Source organism: Hakea prostrata, chromosome 1 (genome assembly GCF_041222555.1).
Source record: "Hakea prostrata isolate BN-2017 chromosome 1, UWA_Hpros_2, whole genome shotgun sequence".
In the NCBI taxonomy this organism is placed as follows: Eukaryota; Viridiplantae; Streptophyta; class Magnoliopsida; order Proteales; family Proteaceae; genus Hakea; species Hakea prostrata.
In genome coordinates, this window is record NC_142600.1 from 15,478,035 (window position 1) to 15,497,618 (window position 19,584).

At 35.2% G+C, this 19,584-nt stretch overlaps 1 protein-coding gene across 1 annotated transcript; it reads right to left on the reverse strand.

The window, feature by feature from the left end:
* Positions 1-157: 157 nt before the first annotated feature.
* Positions 158-14,600, reverse strand: LOC149027805 (serine/threonine-protein kinase BSK5-like). The gene is made up of 10 exons (XM_089166025.1): positions 14,262-14,600; positions 13,961-14,175; positions 13,725-13,860; positions 13,176-13,309; positions 12,970-13,075; positions 12,426-12,511; positions 6,527-6,715; positions 5,192-5,353; positions 1,486-1,599; positions 158-904 (listed from the first exon to the last, which is right to left on the reverse strand). The coding sequence occupies exons 1-10, from the start codon at positions 14,338-14,340 to the stop codon at positions 662-664; spliced, it is 1,464 nt and encodes a 487-aa protein (XP_089022151.1). The 5' UTR covers positions 14,341-14,600; the 3' UTR covers positions 158-661.
* Positions 14,601-19,584: the final 4,984 nt, after the last annotated feature.

Genomic DNA, 19,584 nt, shown 5'->3' on the forward strand with positions numbered 1-19,584 from the left:
AATGAACAGTCCATCGATATTGTTTCCCAACACTTAGGTGGGTAGATCAGAATTTCATTTCACCCCCACATAAGTGAGCTAACGGTAGAAAAAACTCAATTTAATGTTACAATCATATTACTCGTTCTAAAGAAAAGAATTATTTATTCTTGTGTCAATAACTTGTGATTACCCTCTTATCATGGTGGAGGTTTCTTTTCCTACAATAATAATAAAAGACAAGAGAAACAATGGTAGCCAGGACTTCAAATTGCAAATCCTAGATTTCATTGCGCGGTTATTAGTGAATGCCTTACGGACTGGTTATTTGCAAGTCTAAGCTTTAAGATAAACGATGGTCTAAACATTGAAGGATAAAGCTAACAAAGAAAATCATATAAAAGAGCTGTGAACAATAGAACTCATCAAGAGGTTGCACGCATTTGATTGATATAATTAAAATGATGGTCGCTCCTCCACACTTTCTTGAGCAACACCCATTCATCATACAAAAGCCAAGATCTGTACCAAACTACCAACAAACAGAATCTCCAAATGCATCCTCCCTTTGTTTTGCAAAACATTCATTTGAGAAAATATATGAAAAAATTGATACTAGATACTAGATACAAGATGGTAAATAACAAAGACTAAGGCAGAAAAATGAAAAACCTATACACATTCACTTTCTACTCGTTCGGGCCTCCAAGTGTGTGCCATCCCTTAGTGTCTCCTGTGCGTCGGTCTCCATACCAATACTGAAGAGAGCGGCTGCTTGAAGATAGAAGGCAGTGGGCCAATCAGGTGATAAAACCTGGGCCTGCATAGCATCTGCAAGAGCTTCTTGTGGCTTGTCATTCATCAGGAAAGACAAGCAGCGTCTAGCACACACGGTTGGTGATGCCATGGATCCACTGTCTATGAACTGCACATACACAAGTAAAGGAGTGTATATGTTTATTATTGTGAAGGAAGAAAAAAAACAGTATTTACTCTTGCATTGCAAACTGATAACAACAATTTGAATTCAGGCCATAATTTTTGAGTAGATGGTAAGCATACAACAATGTTCTGAATATCTTTACAGAAACAAGTTTTGACTTTATCCATGATTTTGATATGGTCAGTTTTGAATTATATTCTTTAAACACACAAGGACTCTCTTTCCTATGATATGGTTGCTCTATTGCTTTTCAAAATGACAAATGAAAAGAAAAGAAGCTGCACTCTGGCTTTATTTTGAGCGACTGTTCTGCATTAACATTCACTGCATTTTGACTTCTACCCAGACCCCAGAAGCAATCTTTCTTTACCTAGATTTTATATTAGCATCTGACATAATGAAACACATTTTACTTGATCATAAAACTTTATAGACATGCGAAGAACCAAAAGGTCATATGCTTGTTTAAAATAAAAACACAGACACATTTTATATTCAGCCAAACAACTTCTTGGCTACTCATATCCAGAAAAACATTCGAGATTCCTAAGTAAAGAACTCACCCTGGTGTACCAATCAATGGCAGTCACGAAATCTTTAGCTCGAAAAGCAGAGTCACCTTGTTTCTTATAATTCAACATCTCTTGCATTTGGCCGGTCCACATTTGAAAAGAAAGCTGTTGGCACAGAGTAATTGAAATCATTGGAGTTAAGAAAATCCATCCAGGTTTTTTTTTTTTTTTTTTTTAAAAATGAAATCACCAAGCAACAAGAATTGATACACAAAAGAAATCACTATCAGTTATGAAAGAGAATTAATTGAAAGCATTACCAGTCAACTATTTGCTTTACACCTTCCTGTCTCATCATGAAGATACAAGTATAATTGATATAGGGTTAGTGTTCTCACAGACCAAGTTTTTGATGGTGTTTTGATCTGTTTTCCAGGCACTTGACCAAACAGGTAAGATCCTAAATCTGATGATACTGGGACAGAACTCCCAGAAAATCTCACGAAGTGGCATTGATGCTGATCTAATTCCTCAGCTGTGCAAGGTTTAGATAATATACAATTTGAGGACTGAATGATACACAAGAATAAGGCCCAACCGATAAGTTCTAAGGATCCTAAATTACTCAAAATATTCAGGGTAACTAGAAAAACAACTAATCACCCAAACAAGGAGATGAAGCATAACCAAAAAGAAGAGAATCTCTCAGTGGAGAGTTCGTGGGTTCAATCTTGCTTAATGGTATATAATGTAATACCCCATCCCCAATATACAAGAAATTGTCTGTTCAAAAATAATAATAATAATAATAAAGAAAGAAGAGAATCCCTCAATTCAGACTACATGGACACGGTTTGAGGGTTACACATCTCCTTGAGCAGACTAGCTGCAAGTGTAGAACCATCATCAGACACCAATCAGTAACTAAAATTTTTCATCTGCTACAGAAGATTATTTCCAACACACTAGTCTCTCTATAGAATACCCAGTACAGCTGTAGAGAATACTCAAATCAACCATGTCAGTTTGGACCTTATCAGTGAGCATCATGTCTCCAATGGCACAATGTAAATTCAAGGAACTCCAGCACAGAGTCAATAATCACTTGAATCTACAGAACATTTTCAAAAATTGAGCACAAGTGGCATAGCACATTAAATCATAGATGGAACACACTTGCTGTTCACAAATATATGACAAAGAAACTGCAACTGCAGGTGAGCACCACATTCCTTCCAACAAAACCAAAACAAAATTTCTGCCAAAGAAATTAGTCAAGTACAGCTCGCTAAAAAATGTCAGGGTCCTGGACCTTGCTGATTCAGCAATTCCGAGTTTTAACAGTCAAATGTCATACTAGACACTGGTACTGCCTATTGATAATTGTATGCACGTTAGCTAAAGCATAAATCTGAACTGAAGGCTTGTCTTTATTGTGCTACTTGATATTAAGAGTAATGAAACTCAAAAATATTATATGGTTCATACAAAGAAACTAAAGATACAAGGTTAATTACATTGAAAATTATATAGAATCCACAAGTATATTCAATGAAAAGACTAATTGAGGTTGAAGCACTATGTGTAAGGTAAAACAATGCCAATGACTATCTTAAGAGCAGAACATAGCAAGTTCTAAATATTTTGTCTAGGTTCAAGTTCATAGCAAGATCCTCGCATATTATACCCCAGAATGGGAAACCAACACACTCAAAGCCAAACCCAGTATAAAGCAAGGCATGGAATATTTGATCACTGTTTTGAATCAAACCATCATGCTTAGGTGAACCACGCACTTGCGGCTTGTCATTCTCTCTTTCTTTCCTTGGTTGTCTTTGAATCATTCCTTCTACTTCTTAACGAGCATGCAGACATTGGTATGAGAAGGAGGTGTATTCAGAGATCGAGAACCGGTATCCTCAGCAAGACATGGATCCCACTGAACGGCTATGGGACCAAGGCCCATCATCACCCACAAAATTCTGGACCAAAGTAGTTATCTTACATTCTAGCCTATGAAAGGTACAATGTACCTTAAGCATAGTTGAAATCTTGTTTCATCTCAGTTTCTCGATGCAGTCGAGACCACCAAGTGCCGAGATTTTGGCTGAAATGTTGCTGAAACCTGATACAAATTCTGCCAGTTTTTGACATATTTTGGTGCATTTTCTGCATTTTGTGGGTCTGGTTCTTCTTGAAGGACCTATTTTAAGGCATATTAACATATGTCCCTGGTTAGTTTGACTAAAAAAAAAAACTCTATGGCCTTTAGGATTCGCACTCATGCTTAGTTGTACGTGGTTGAAACTGAATGTTACATGCATAAAATGCTTTTACAGACCACTGGAGAAATCAATTAATTTCTTTGAAAGAAATAAAACAAGCAATTATTTATCTAGTATTTTTCCCCTTACCCATAAATTTTTACCATAGAAAACCATTTTTTAAAACTTTTCGAAAATAAAATTGGTACACCATAACAAATCCGATAACAAAATAATGGACAGCACTTGAAAAACATGTAGAAAGCCCTTTCGCATTCTTCTATGATCTTCAAAACCAAAGCTGGTATCCCCCCCCCCCCACAAGTTTTTGTAATTCTTATATGATCAGTTTAACTTTTGCAAAATAGAATAAAAAACTTGTGGGGTGAAAATATTTTGACACTGTCAGGCCGTATAATACACCTAGCATATACTTCATCTACCCATGGCGTTCAACATGTTTCCATCACCATACACTACATTTATCATATGATACCTTTTTGAAGTTTTACATAAGAAAATAGATTTCTTTAACCAGAAAAATAAGAAATTAATACATATTACTCCATTGTTTTCACCTGTTTGCTGGTGTTTTATGACAAATACCCTTGATTTGAAAGGAGAGATTTTGCTTAAAATGATCAAAACCCCTTTCTTGTGTGGTTTCCTATCGAAACCAAGTCTCTAACCAAGATCTTGATGAGATTTGGTTTTATTAATTTTTTTACGCAAGCCCCTTGAGACACCAAAATATCGAGATAAAAACTGAAATGTTTGTTCAAAAAGTTTGACTCCCAATCTCGTCTTTGGTTTTTTTTTGGGGGGGGGTTCAAGATTTTGCAAGATTTCACCATGGCCATGAGTGATGGAGTGACATTTTGCTCAGAAGACAGAAGATGAAACCAATGTGTAACTTCTATGAATTTTTCAATCATTTATTATTCTACAACAAAGCATTGATACAATCCCCATCATCACTTACAAAGCATTCAAAAGATGTAGCTGTCATTTACCATAGACTACGAAAGGTAAAATGTGGCTTGAGTGAGGTGTTGAAACTAAAATATAGTTAAGCTTTTGGTAATGAGATAAAATAGATCGAACTAATTCGCAATTTGATGAGTTTTCTAAATCATTTATTGTTCTATAATAAAGCATTGATCCATTTAAAAGAAGAGAGAGCAAAGCTGGTTCAGCCGTTGGAATGTTTGAATGTACAAGCTTTAAAAAGCCCAAGAGGAAAGGTAAAATAATACCTGAAATAGTTTCTGCAATGCAAAAATGAAAAAGTAACAAAAACCTAAGGAAACTTATAGTCATCCAAAACATTATTAACATTTGTCCGGCCATTTCAAACATACGGATATGACCAATAAAAACAAATATAACCACCACACACACACAAAAAGAAGTAAACGGCTGCATAACATATCAGAGCAGACACTTAAAATTCATATGAAATATAAAGTCTATTCAAAAAACAAGTAACTAACCTCATTAGCGACCCCGTCATCATCCTTGTATCCAACTTTCTCGAAGATTTCATGAATGGCAGTGAGGTCCAACCTAGAACATGCTTCACCTAGCGGAGTTAATGGCAACTGAGTTGAAGGTAAATCTCCATGTTGAATGCCCATCAACACATATGATGGCACCTGAAAAGAAATACGTGGGATGAAAATATGTACTTCCAAAGAAGAAATTTGTTACATCAAAACTAGAAAGATAGAAGCTCTCCTACAGCCCCCCCCCCCCCCCCCTCCCCCCAACTGAAACTCATTACATGTTCTTCTGCCTGTTGGCTGATGATTTGGCAATGTAACTACGATTTGGTGGATATTACCTACAGATCCACAGTAAGCCAATGTTTCACCAAGGTGGGCACCTTGTCAGTGTCACCTAGTGCCAAACACCCTAGCACAGGTCACTTAGACGCCTTGACAAATATGACCTGGACAGACCACATGTATAATTTGTTGACCAATCTGTCCCACCTAGATTTTACCTGTTTCACTTTCAATGATCACAGAAGGGCTCAATGGATTTCATGGGGTTAAAGGATTCTCCTTTGACGGTTTCTCATGGGTTTCGCTCGTCAGATTTCAATAATTCATGATTTTAAGTCAAGAATTCAGGTTTTCTGGTATCAAGTTTGATGAGATCAATTCAATTTTCATTTTTCCAAAAGCCACATATCAAGTAGAAGGTTTCATTTCCTGCCGGCCAAAAAAAGTAATGATTCCGTTCATGGAAAACCACCACCCTGCTGTGTGTGTATGTGTGTATGCATGGCAGAACCATACTTCTTTTATGAGAAAAGCAACTTAATTAGCAAATAACCACATCATAACTCAGAAAAGATCCAGACCATGCCAATGGAAAGTATTCAAAATATATGGATATGATAGGAAGGTACAGAGGCATGACACTTTAATAGCAAGAAAACTGTGTCCAGATAAATGGCAGAAACATACTTATTTTATGAGAATAGCAACAAATTAAAAACTAACCATCATAATTCAGGAAAGATCCACACCATGCCAATGGAAAGCATTCAGAATACATGGATACAATGGGAAATTATAGAGCGTGAACCGTTAATAACAAGAAAATAATGAGATCTGCCAAAGGATAATGGCAACCTTCCCTAAATTTACATGAACATCCTCTCAAGAAAGCCATCTCCTCCATTAAACTTTAAATTCAACTGCCCTAGATATGAGTGAACTTGGCAACTGTACAGCCAATGTTTGCAGGGGTCTAATGCTTAATAATGATGTTTACTTATGTGCAACATTGACCTAAACACTCAGCACAAAAAATTTTACCTCTTCTTCTTTCTGAAGAGAAGTTAGAGCGGTCACAAGGGACTTTACATTTGGCCTCTCACGAGGTTCATACTGTAAACAACGAGTTGCCAATCGCACCACCTCAGTTCCATCATCATTTCTAATATGACCCTCCAAACAAGAATCCATCAGCGTCAAAAGATTCTTGCCACGTATTAGGTCAAGTGCCTGTCAAAATGACAATTGAATCAAATTTCAAAATACTTAAATTGAGCAAACATTATGAAGCAAAACCAAATCCAACAACTACAATGCAACAGTAAGACTGATTATTTTCTTTAAGGAATATGAACACATCCACAGTATTGCAACTAGAAGGTGTGAGCAGTAAAACTAATTATTCTCTTGCAGGAGAATAAAACTATCCTCATTGCTGCATTTCTAAGTAGCATCTGAACTCTAGGTATGAAATCACCATCATAACTCTGATTTTCCCCCAATATCCAGGGAACACCATGAGCCTCAGAGAATTTCAGCTAAAATATTGAGCGTCCGTTAAGCAATAGCATACTCAAACCTATATATAATAAGCTGAATGAAAATTAATCCCAAAAAGGAAGAAAATTTTGATGAAGTTTAACATATTTTATTGCGTCTATCACTGTTGTTTTCCTTTTCTGGGAAGAGATGTTGCATACCTCCAAATCCCTGTATTCACCATAATCAGATGCTCCAATCGTTCAAGTTTAGTTGCTCTCTTTTAAATGCGCTTAATTATTGAATGAATATTACCTAAGTGCCCTGTTAAGAAAGGTTTCCTGCACAAGCCACAGCCCAGATATCTGCCACATGGCAGCTTCACCATCATTCAAGTATTGTGGTCAGTGCTGTTGACATCATCAACCCAGTTGGAGATTTCCAGACCAAGCCGGTTCAACAGCAACAAGAAGCCTTGTCCCAACTAAATGGGATCGACTACGTGGATTCTTGCCTTCCAATCAGCTCTATTTGGGGTCCTGATAGATACAAGGCCGGAGCTATGCATATCCTGTCTCAGCACTTCTCTTAGGCTCTCTTTGGTATGGTTTTCAAAGCGTCTGCCTAGGCAGTAAGGCGGTTGAAAACCCCCTTATTTGCCACCGTTTTGTTGACGTGTGCTGCTTTATGGCCTAATCACTACCCCTTGGTCACCTTGTGCGCTTTATTGCCGCCTAAATGCTCAAGTGATCACTTTTTTGACATTTTGTACATAATAATATTTTTTTTCTTGACTTTTTTTTTTAATCAAATTTTATTCTACAAAGCCATATATGAATTTAATAGTTAGTCATTTCGAAATCAAGATTCAACGAATCGTTAGATGGACAAGGCACTTATTTGGCATCACACTATCATAGAGGCAAGTAAAAATGTAAAATTACTACTTTCATTTTCATACTTATAATTTGATATAGTTTATAGTCATGTTAGGATGCTTGATGAGATGAACTATGTTTGTGTTCTTTTTGGATAATCTTTCATAATTATGTTTCTTGAAAGCTCTTCTTTTTTTTTTTAATGAATGTGATTCTTGAATGTTTGCTTAGCTTATAATAGAAAATTTTCAGTTTAAAAATGTTGTATTGAAAAAATTTGACCCAACCGCTTTGGTGGCCTTGCTGCCTTGACAACCATGGTTTAGCATGATTTATGACCCCCTATTTCTCATTAAAATAAATTGATTTAAACATAAATTCATAAATAGATCAAGATCTGTTTATGATTTATTGTCATAAACTGTTTATGAGGGTACCACCAACAAACATGTGCAGAATTACTACTTAAGTAAGGTTAAAATGGTAAAGTTACAAAACATTACTTTTCTCTCTTTCCAACCTCCACCTTGCTTACATCTCCACAAAATAACATTTTAGGGATATCAAAACTAATCTAAACTAATGAAACAAAGCAATCAAAACCAAAAGGCCAATATCATACTACTATTATAAAAACATGAACTCAAGAGAAATTGTTACATTTTTATTTACTTAAAAGTCCTTAATCATTTGATTTGCATACAATAACTATAACTTTATTTCATAATATAATAATAATCAATATTAATTGTAAATAATACATAATTACTTGATAATCTTTTTCTTTTCTTTCTTTTCTTTCTTTTTTTTCCTTCTATGTTAATTAATTTGTAATACCTAATTTTAATTTTTTTATTCCTTAGCATTTTGTTTAATTTAACTATTTAATTATTCTCTCCCCTCTAAATTATAGGAGATAAGATAAGTTACTTGCACAATACTATGGAAGAGAAATATATATATATATATATATATATATATATATATATATATATATATATATATATATATATATATATATATATATATAACCAAAATTAAAATATTAATAAAAACTAAAAAGTACTCTTATCAAATTAATCTAATACAACAGTAATTCCAATACAGTTTGACTCCACAATTATAAGAATACTTTATTTAGTTAATTCTAATATAATAATACTTCAAAATTATAGTTCATAACAAAAAGAACATGCAAAACCACCTAATACATATATGGAAATATATAAAATTTTGTAATTGAAGGATTTAGATAATCATTCAACCCACTTAAAAAAAAATAATAGTCTAATTTAGTTCATATTGTTATGAAATTAGAATAAAAAATCACCTAAGATTTTTTTTTCTTATAGGTTAGTATTATTTCAATTGCCTCCAATATATCAAACTTATTCTTCAAAAAAAATATAAATTGAAAACCATTGTGCTAAAATATAACTAAATACATAGAATAACAACAAAAATTCTGATTATCAATGCAAATTTTGTATGATTATTTATTATTCTCAATCATGCATAATGTATTTCTAAATAAAAAAGGAAAATTTTCAGAGACACCCCAAGACAATTGGCAAAAAGCACAAACACTTCAAAAATATATCAAATTGGCACAGACACCCTAAAATGTCTCTTACTTTCACAATGGCACACTTTGTTAGCAAATTATGTTAAATCATGGTTAGATAATTTCATAACTCCGATAATACCCTTCGTCTCTGATGAATTTACAATGTTGCCCCTAAAAAATTGAATCCTAAATTTAATCTTTCTTATTCCTCCATAAATTTCTTTTTCCTTCTCAATTTGCCATTTTATATTGTAAGGTATAGAATAATACAACTAAGGGTATATTCTTCATTTCCTTTAACTAATTAAAGTTTCTAACCGAAAAGAGGGTGATTGCCAATTTGGCATAGTTTTTGGGTATCTATGCTTTTTACCAATTATCTTGGGGTGTCCCTCAAATTTTTCCAATCATACATAATGTATGAACAAAATAGTTCTAAATCACCAAGAAAACATAAAAAAGAAAAAGAAATGAGGCACTCTTTAGATGCCTCACGTGATTAGCATTTTTAATTAACATCACAATTTAAACATTTCTTTGTGTTCACTTAATTCACTTGTATTCACTACTTTATATTATATAGTCCAAAATATTACTTGTAACTAATGGTCACCTATGAGTATTACTTGGGATGGGTTTATCTAATTGAGAGCTGGCTCAACCTAATTTTGATAAGTTTTACCAAAATGTCCAAACTCTATAAACAAAGTATTATTAGATCTACTAGTAATTTTGTACATAAATCTGAAAAGTAATTAATTATCATTTTTTTTAGAAATTAATTATCATACCATATATGTTAGATATATTAATCCCCTCCTTTGTTTGATATTTTTTTCTCTACCCTCATATAAAGCTACTTGTGCATCTGCACGTGGAAGATTACTACTAAAACCAACCCGTTCACTAGGGAAAAAAAAATGAAACCAACCCAAAATCAAACTGATGATATATATAATTTACCTAAGCTATACCAAACCCATTTCTTGTTATATAATATATTATATCTAGTAGTAAGCAAACAATCATTGTTTCTTATACATAACCTATTACCATAATGATTATTCATAAATAGGTCATAAACATAAATATAAACTATGCCAAAGAGACCTTAAGGTTATCTTAGGTCTGTCCCTAACTCTTCTAATTCCTTCAGTCTAAGATTATATCACTTCTCCATACAACGGCGGGCATTTACACGCCTCTGTTGAACGGGTCGTGCTACCTCAAACGACTTTCTCGTAGTTTCTCACTTATCAGAGCTACTCCTAAACCAACTCTAATATGATCATTCTTTATCTTATCCTTCTTAATTTTTCGACTCATTCATCTTAGCACCCTCGTTTCTGCTACACTAAGTTTATCTATATGATTCTTTTCAACAACCCAACACTCTGCACCATACATCATTGCTGGTCGAACGACCGTCCTATAGAATTTTCCTTCAAAGTTTAAAGGAATACATCTAACACACAAGACCCCAAACGCACCTTTCCACTTCATCCACCGTACTTTAATTCTTTTGGAAACATCATCCTCTATATCACTTTTTTTAAGCATGATTGAACCAAAGTACCTAAAACAATCACTTTGAGGAATATCCTTATCAACAAGCTCCACCACCTCATCATCTGCCCAATCATGACCAAAGTTACAAACTAGATATTTTGTTTTCGTTCTACTTAGTTTAAAGCCTTTTGATTCCAAAATTGTTCTCTATGATTCTAACTTGGAATTAATCCCTACTTGAGTCTTATCTATCAACACAACATCATCAGCAAAAAGCATACACTAAGGAACCTCGTCTTGAATGTCTTTGGTTAATTCATCAACAATAAGTGCAAATATATATGGGCTTAAAGCTGATCCTCGATGTAGCCCAACCATAATTGGGAATTCATTACTTTGTCCTCACACCCGTTCTTACACTTGTCACTAAACCATCATAGATATCTTTAACTATGTCCACATATTTACTTGCAACGCTTCTTTTCTTTAGTACTTGCCAAATTAACGCTCTAGGAATTCTATCATAAGCTTTTTCTAGGTCAATAAATACTATGAAGGTCTTTTCTACACTCTTCATACATTTTCATAAGTCTCCAAATTAGGTAAGTAGCCTCCATTGTAGATCTTCCCGACATAAATCCAAATTGATTCTCCGTAATTGTGGTAAAGTCTTTCAACCGGGTTTCAATCATTCTCTCTCATAATTTCATAGATGGTCATCAATTTTAATGCCTCTATAGTTATTACAACTTTGAATATCTCCTTTATTTTTGTAAATTGGAACTACGATCTTCTTCTCCATTCATCTAGCATTTTTCCTGTGGTCATAATTTTATTAAACAACTTGGACAGTGAAGCTAACCTATAGGTTCCTAAACTTTTCCATACTTTTATTGGGATTTCATCAGACCAAGCAAGTTTGATAATGAAAATTCAAATTTGGCAGCTCTAGACAAACTTCCATTAGACTGTAAGAATTCAAGGGTAAGAGTCATAACAAGGCGAACCATATGGATGGGTGCAATCTAAAGCTTGAACATGGCTAAGCTCTATACATGGACAAATAGGCAAAACATAGAGAAAACTCTCCACACAAGACAATAGAAAGATTGTCATACTTGTAATCTGTCTAAGGAAATATAAGTTCAGGTGGTTTAAGACTCACTTAGTCAAGTGAAATACCTAACCCTTCAAAAATAGGATCTATTTGAATTTGTGACAACATCATAAAACGCTCTTGAAGTTTTCAAGTTCATTCATATTCCTTTCTCTTAATTTCAGACCTCTTTTTATCTCCCACATCGCCAAGTTGAGATTTTGGGTTCAAGACTCAAGTTGGCAAACGCATGTACCAAAAAGTCATTTGACAACCCTAAAAAGGTCATGGCAACAAAATGTCTAGGAGTTCGGGACAATAAATAAGCCAGAAATCTTATTGAATGTCAAAAGAACAAAGTATAAAAATTTAACCATGTAACATAGCTGAAATGGAGTGAGGTCAACTTACGTGACTTGGGGGAATGTGTTTTCCACTGAGAAGATCAAGCAAAAGAGTGCCAAAGCTGTAAACTACGCTTTCTGATGTCACTCTACCTGCCAAACAAAGAAGAGTAAAAAAAAACAAAGTGACATAAGTTTACTAAAACTAGTGACACACATACATTTACACACACACATACTATAAATTTGTTCTGTATAATGCTCAAGTCAACTCCCCATATATAGAGCCATTCCAGAGGACTCGCATCGTGCCAACTAAACGAAGCCTTATGTCAACTATTCTATCAGCCTATGTAGATTTTTACCTCACGATTCCACCTATCCAAGGCCACAATGTCTATGCACTGAAAAACCATGAATTCCTTTCTTATTACTTTCAAACCATATAAGTGTTGTCCCTCCCTAAGTTGCTTATGCCCTTTCACTAGCAACACAGTAATCAGCACTGGTGCAGTTGTTGGCCTTTGATTCAAAAAATCAAATCATGTCAGATAACTTACCTTCATCTTTTCTAATTAGAAGGGAGGGAGGATTGGGTAAGAAGCATATACCTGTCCTCATATATTCTGGAGGAGTGAAAGCCAAGTTTGTACTATAGCTCTTGCCATCTCTACTATTCTTCATGAGGCCAAAGCATGACAGCCTAGGATTGCCTTCCTGTCAATCGCCGTTCCACAATAAGGACTAGTGAAAGAAAAGTGGGGTGTCTAATGACATGAAATAACAAAGTAGGCCCACACCAAAATGAAAACTTCACCTGATCAAACAATACTCTGTAAGCATTGAGGTCATGATACAATGCACGTCCTCTACTGCTACAGTATTGCAATGCTTGTGCCAAATACAAGGCAACTCGTAACCTCATCTCCCATTTCATGGGCTGGCTCTCCCCTATATAAGTTAATTAAAGAAGTCATTAGTGTGTAGCTCTCCAGGTAGTAGAGGATTTGGTAGAGTTTCGTACATTTTCAAGTCAATAGCAAGAAAGGATTCAAGGAGTCCAGAAGTTTGTATTCTGATCGATTGAAGCTCATACAAATAATCAATAAGCCGCTATGAAGGCAAAGAAATTCTCAGCCCAGTACTTTCAACAACCACCAAACCCAGCGTTCGAAAAGAAAAGAAAAAGTAGAGCAAAATTCAAGGCTGCAAATGATCAATTAACTTACATTCCAAATTTTCCACTAATAACTTTCTTAACGCAAATATCACATCTGAAATTGTCTTACAGCCAGATTTTCTTAAGAAGAGTAATGGGGAAGAAATGAGAAAAGTCAGAGAAATTGAGTACGGAAAGAAAGCTTACAATGAAAAAGATGCTTGGCAAGGGTTTCATTGGGCATGAACTCAGCAACTAGTAACCTCTCATCACCTTCACAGCAACATCCGATGAGATTAGCCAACCGCTGATTCCGAAGCTGACCCACCGATCGCGCTTCCTCCTGAAATTCAATTCGAAGAAAATAAGCAACAGAGAAAACAAAGAATGGCAAAGTAGAAGCGACATGGTAAAGAAGAAGGAAGAAGGAAAGAGCAACGAACAAGGAACTGGCGCATGTCAGGCCAAGCGGACTTATTGAAACGCTTAACAACAATCCATCGCTTGTCCTCAAGCCTTCCTTTATAAACAACATTTGGAGCTTTCTCGCCGTGCTCGGAGACAATGTTGTCCACGGAGAAACCGGAAGTGGCCGTTCTAAGCTGCTCGAATCCAAATTCGGTGAAATAAGAGCTTGCGCGATCATTTGACCCAGACTCTGCACCATAAAATTCCTGGTGAGTCGAGGAAATGTGTAAACAGATAGAGGATCCGCACCAGCGGAAGGAGAGAATGGAACATTACCAGAATCGGACGATTCACCAGCGGGCTTGAGACGAGATGACCACCAACAGAGAGAGAACCTGGAACAGCGAGCTCCCATTGCCGAAGATCTATTCCAAGCACTCACGAGTCACGACAGCGATGATAGGGTAAAGGGATCACAGGGAAGCGAGTTTCGTTGGTTCCGTCAAGCCAATGGGTCGGAAAAGCGGGAGAGGGAGGAGAGCTTTCATCTGTGAGTCTTTCGGAGAGAGAGAATAGGGAAGTAGCAACAGCAGAGAGAGAGAGAAAGAGAGACAGGGAGAGAGGGAGAGCACCAGAGCAGATGTAAAGACTTGTGGATCCAAGGTTCTCTTTTTTTTTTTTTCTTTCTTTTCAATATTAAATTAATAATGTGGTATTTAAATTAAATATTTAAATATACGAAAAAGAAAAGAAAGAAAATTATCGTAACCGTAGTGATGATAATGGCGTTGATGATGGCGATTACGAGAGGAGGCCCAGTTGGTTGCAGTTTCTCTCCTCCGGTCCTCCCTCTCTTGTCTGTGGCTTCTACTTTTTCTACGTATGTATAAATATAATGTATATTTGTTTCCCTCCTGCGGTAGCCATGATAGGAATGTTGGAGAAACCCATGTTCTGATGTTCTCCCAACACTCTCTCTTCTGGGCTTTTTGCTTTTCCTTTCTTCTCTTCTCCCTTTCTCTCTCTCTTTGTTCACCTCCTCTCCCGTCCCCCTCTCCCTGATTCATTCTTTACTTCCTGTGTTTCCTTCTTTTTTTTTTCTAATTTTTATTTTTATTGAGAAATTTTATTTTTTTCTGGGTAGATTTCTCTTGAGAAATGTTGGCCGTTGGGGAGTTGGAATTAAAATCAGTTAAAATCGGGTGATTAGTGGTTTGTTATGGCTTGAAGCCTTGAACCCACTTGTAATCACCATTTAGCATTTACTATTTATTACTTATTATGGGTTTCTTCCTCCAACTTTACTTCCTGTAAAAGCCTTCCAAAGTCTAGCCAAGGACATGTAAGTATGTAACTTTGTAACGTGTGAAAATAAAAACAGAAGTGCCTTTTAGCGGCTATGCCAGACAGGTATGATTACAGGCACCCAAAACCAAAAGTCATGTCCTTTATCGCCATTTGGATCTAAGTATGCTTTGGGAAAACAAACCATTTTTTATTTGGAGAGTATTATACGCTAGTGCTTGTGCTTTTCCATTCTCTTTCTCGATGAAATGGGAAAGAGACTTAACTTTACAATCTTCACCAAAAAAAACTTAACTTTACAAATATAAAATTCAAACACTGATGAAGGAACAGTTTGAAGACAAGTGGACTTGCGGAATTCGTTGAGCTCAATTTTTTTTTTCCTTCGTTGTCATATTTAGAATTTGTTTGGAATCAAGACTATTTGGATAAAAAAATTGGGACATGTATGAATTAAATAAAGGGTAATTTTTATTTGGACTCCTTGAGGTTGGCTCTATTACGTCATTTTGTAATATATTATTGTTTTTATAACCAATTTGTTCTTATTCTTTTTTTTGAAAAATTTTCACTTGAACTCTTGAGGTTTGGTTTATATTTCATTTTTAGTCTAAAAAATTGAGACTTTGCATTTGCCTCCTCTGTGCAATAGAAGAAGTCAATTTAAGGATAAATTATCACTTCTATAACCAATTTGTCCTTATATTTTTTTTTAATTTAAATTTTTTACATACAAACCTCTACCTACCATGAAACTCGTAACTCCCCTTTTAATCTAAAAATTATAGAAAAATCTTAAAAATCAAATAAATTTTAAATTATGACCAAAATACTCTTATAGTCTTATATATTAAAATGACTCAAGTACCCCTTAGCTTAAACTTTATTTACAAAGTAAAATCTTAGCCGAGATGAATGAAGAGATTCCCCCTTCACCCATCTTCTTCATTTCCCATTTGCTCAACTCAACCAAGAAGCAAACACCTATCTCCATTTAAGATATTAATCTTTGTAATAGAGTTTAAGCAAAGGGGTAACTAAGTCATTTTAACATATAAAGATATTTTGGTCATATTTTAAAATTTATTTAAATTCTAAGACTTTTTTATAATTCTTGGACTAAAAAGGGAGTCACAAGTTTCATGACAAATGTGATGTGTATGTAAAAAAATTAAATTAAAAAAATAAATAAAGACAAATTGGTCATATAAACGATAATTTGCCCTTAAATTAACTTTTTCTATAGCACAAGATAGGATATGCAAATTTCAGTTTTGCTGGGTTAAAAATGACATAGACCTCAGGGGTCTATATGAAATTACCCTTAACTAAGTCTTGAAAGCTCTGTTCAAGGAATAAGTCTAAGAAAGTCTTGGCCTGACTTCACCTTCGTCCCTCCTCGTTTTCCCCCTTTCTCCTCTTTTCATGCTCTATGCATGTGGGTCCCATGCCTTATGAAAAATCTAAAATGATAAAAAAATAAATAAATATATAAAGCTTGAAATTCCGAATATCTGAAAAATATAAATAATGGTCAAAGTCTCATTTTTTTCCCTTTTTTTGAAAGGAATTCCATTTAGTATTTCCCTTTCTTTTTTTGGGGGGGGGGGGGTGGGCACCAAATATTTCAACAATAAATGGGGTTAAAAATCACATTACTAATTTAACCCTCTGATTGAGTCTTTTCGGTCTTGTAAGACATCAAGAAGAACAAATCCAAGCCACATAAAGGTTGTTGCAATGGTATCATTTGCTAATGTAGGGTTGTATAATTGACCAAACAAATACTTATTAATGAAGGGATCGTTGATTTAACTTTGCTGATAGCATATGTAATATTCTTATTTTTTGTATATAAAAAATGTCTTTGTACTAAAATAATAAAAATAAAACTATTCATTTGAGAGAGTCAAAGAAAGGTAAAGAATTCATTTATAAGGGCAGTTGGTAAGTTTATGGAGCTAGCAAACACCTAAGGTGTACATCCCATTGTAATGTATGGACCTGCTTATCTGGTCCTTTTGACCAGGAGGTTTTTTTTTTTTTTTTTTAGGCAGATTTAGTTATTGACTTAGGAAAAGAAAGGAGATTGGTCTTTCTTTTTATCTTTTAAACTATTCTTTTGCAAGTTGTAAACTGAATAATATCGTATATAAGAAACAGATTTTATTTAGGTGATGTGTACAAATAATTAATTTAAGTAGTTTACATGTATATTTTGGCCAAAAAATATCATTTCAAGTGAAAGAAATTCGATTTTTCTTTAAAATGAACAATATAATTGAATAAAATTTAATGAAATTCATGTTGTTTACATACAATGGTGGGCATTATAGGCACCACGCCAAACACACTATCCAACCAAAATCTATGAGAAACACTTTTTGAGAAGTATTTTTTTCATTTTGGTAAAAATACTTACTGAGAAATAGTGTAGCCGTACCCGACATATACGATGACCTACCATATGTGGACTTATGGAGAAGGTGAGGCCCCAGGGCGCTTGGTTCAATGAATGAAACTTTTGCTGGTCCATTATAAGTGCGACCTTTGATAAAATGAGACTCAATGAGCGAAAAGGAAAGGTTGAATGTGGTTAACATCTTTGGCATGCTTACGTGGATTGGTCTAAAAAGATGTCTTATTTTCCATTTTTTCTTTATTTACCAAAAAAAATCTCTCTTTTTCTTTTTGTGAAGAATGATGTCTTATCTACTTAATGATTAAAATCATTCTTTCAACTTAGAAGATGGTCCTTTATGATAAGAATACTAAAGCTTGGTTGTTTAAATGTGTTTTTTTCTTTAAGCTCTGTTTGTTCTGGTGTTCAATATTTTCACGACAAAATTAGACTTTTACATCAAAACAGTGTATCTAGCACTTCCGTAGAAATTTCCTTAATTTTTGTGTATTTCATTATAAGAGTGCACTCAAATGTTAGTCTCAAAGAACCTTTCTCTTTATGAGCATCATCTCTGCTATGATTTATGTGGATTGCAGATTTAATTCTTGTTCTATTTTATTCCATGAAGGACTCAACAGCATGCAGATTCAAAAACAAAATAAAAGCCTAAATTCCGTGGCTAAGGCACTAAGTAATAGGTAATGGAAGAACAAGTGAAGGTGATGAATTAGAGGCTATACTCATGGCAATTTGGTATGGATTACAAACAGTAAAAAAAACTACAGATTTGCATTGAGGAAATATGGTGCAATCAACCAGCAGTAGTAAACTAACTATCCAAATTAGATCAGCTTGCTTGCCCTTGGCCTCTTATTTATACACTATTCTTGGTGAAAATTCTACTTGCAATATGTGCTTCGTTTTGTAACTTTAAATTCCCCACCCTCCTACAAGCCTTCACTACTGCTATATATTGTAATAGCCTCGTGTTGGTGCAAGAAATGTTATATTGGCTCATTGGTTCGCTCTAGATCCAGCCCTTGTTCCTGAGACCAAAGCAATGTGAAAGTGGGCCGCCTCTGAGGACAGGAAGCCACCTTCGACGATCTAGTTAGCTCAGGCCAATAAATAAAAGGCTCCATAGAGGAGTGAAGACCCCAAGAAACGATGAAGATCATCCTCCTGAAGGGTTCGAGAGCTAAAAGAAAATAATGGCTGGAGTGTATAGAGCTTACCCGTTTTAGGTGTGAGGAAGGATTATATGATGGACCCTTACCCTTTTTCGTGACTTCTGGGCAGCTGTGCGAGACAAGGGTCCCTTCAGCCGCCACCGTCTTACGGCGTGCAAGATTCAACAGAGATCTTGTTGTCCCTGGGCTCAAGGAGATCTCAGATCATGCTAGACGCTGAGTTTATTTGGATATTTGGCTCAAGCACGTGGGTCCCCTACCACGTAGGTCCTTTGTAGGGGATGAACTGGCTCGAGGCTTCTTAGCTGTCTAGAACCGGCCCCGAGACTTATCCTTCTGGTTCAAAGGTATCCACAACCACAACACCTCGTAACTAATTCTACCGACATTAGCCACGGTTCTTACCGGATGCTGAATTGTAACTCTTCAAACTATCTTTAAGAAATGCATTTTGTTTTTATAATTCTCAAAAAAAAAAAAAAAAAGAAGAGCACTAAGCAATAGGCAACTGAGGTCAAGGAAGACTGGGTGGGAGGTAGGGGGCTAATTTGAGTCAAATATTTTGTGGCCATGGGTTGTAATTATGCAATTGAAAATGGCCCAATGGGACTTAAGGAAAAGGGAAGAGAAAAAGCGGGGTGGCACTGGAGTGGCTTGGTGAGTCGGTTGGGTTGGTGGGGAGAATGTGGTGGTCCAAACATGCATACATGGCCTCTTGGAATGATAATAAAAGGTGAAAACTCCCCTCTTGGAATGATAA

What these genes read in the sequence shown, in the direction of transcription:
- LOC149027805 (XM_089166025.1), bottom strand. Translation starts at nt 14,340, where the DNA reads ATGGGAGCTCGCTGTTCCAGGTTCTCTCTCTGTTGGTGGTCATCTCGT. An exon ending in ACAGAGTATTGTTTGATCAG is followed by an intron (nt 13,076 to 13,175) that starts GTGAAGTTTTCA and finishes GGCGATTGACAG; the next exon opens with GAAGGCAATCCTAGGCTGTC. An exon ending in CTCTTCAGAAAGAAGAAGAG is followed by an intron (nt 5,354 to 6,526) that starts GTAAAATTTTTT and finishes ATTTCTTTTCAG; the next exon opens with GTGCCATCATATGTGTTGAT.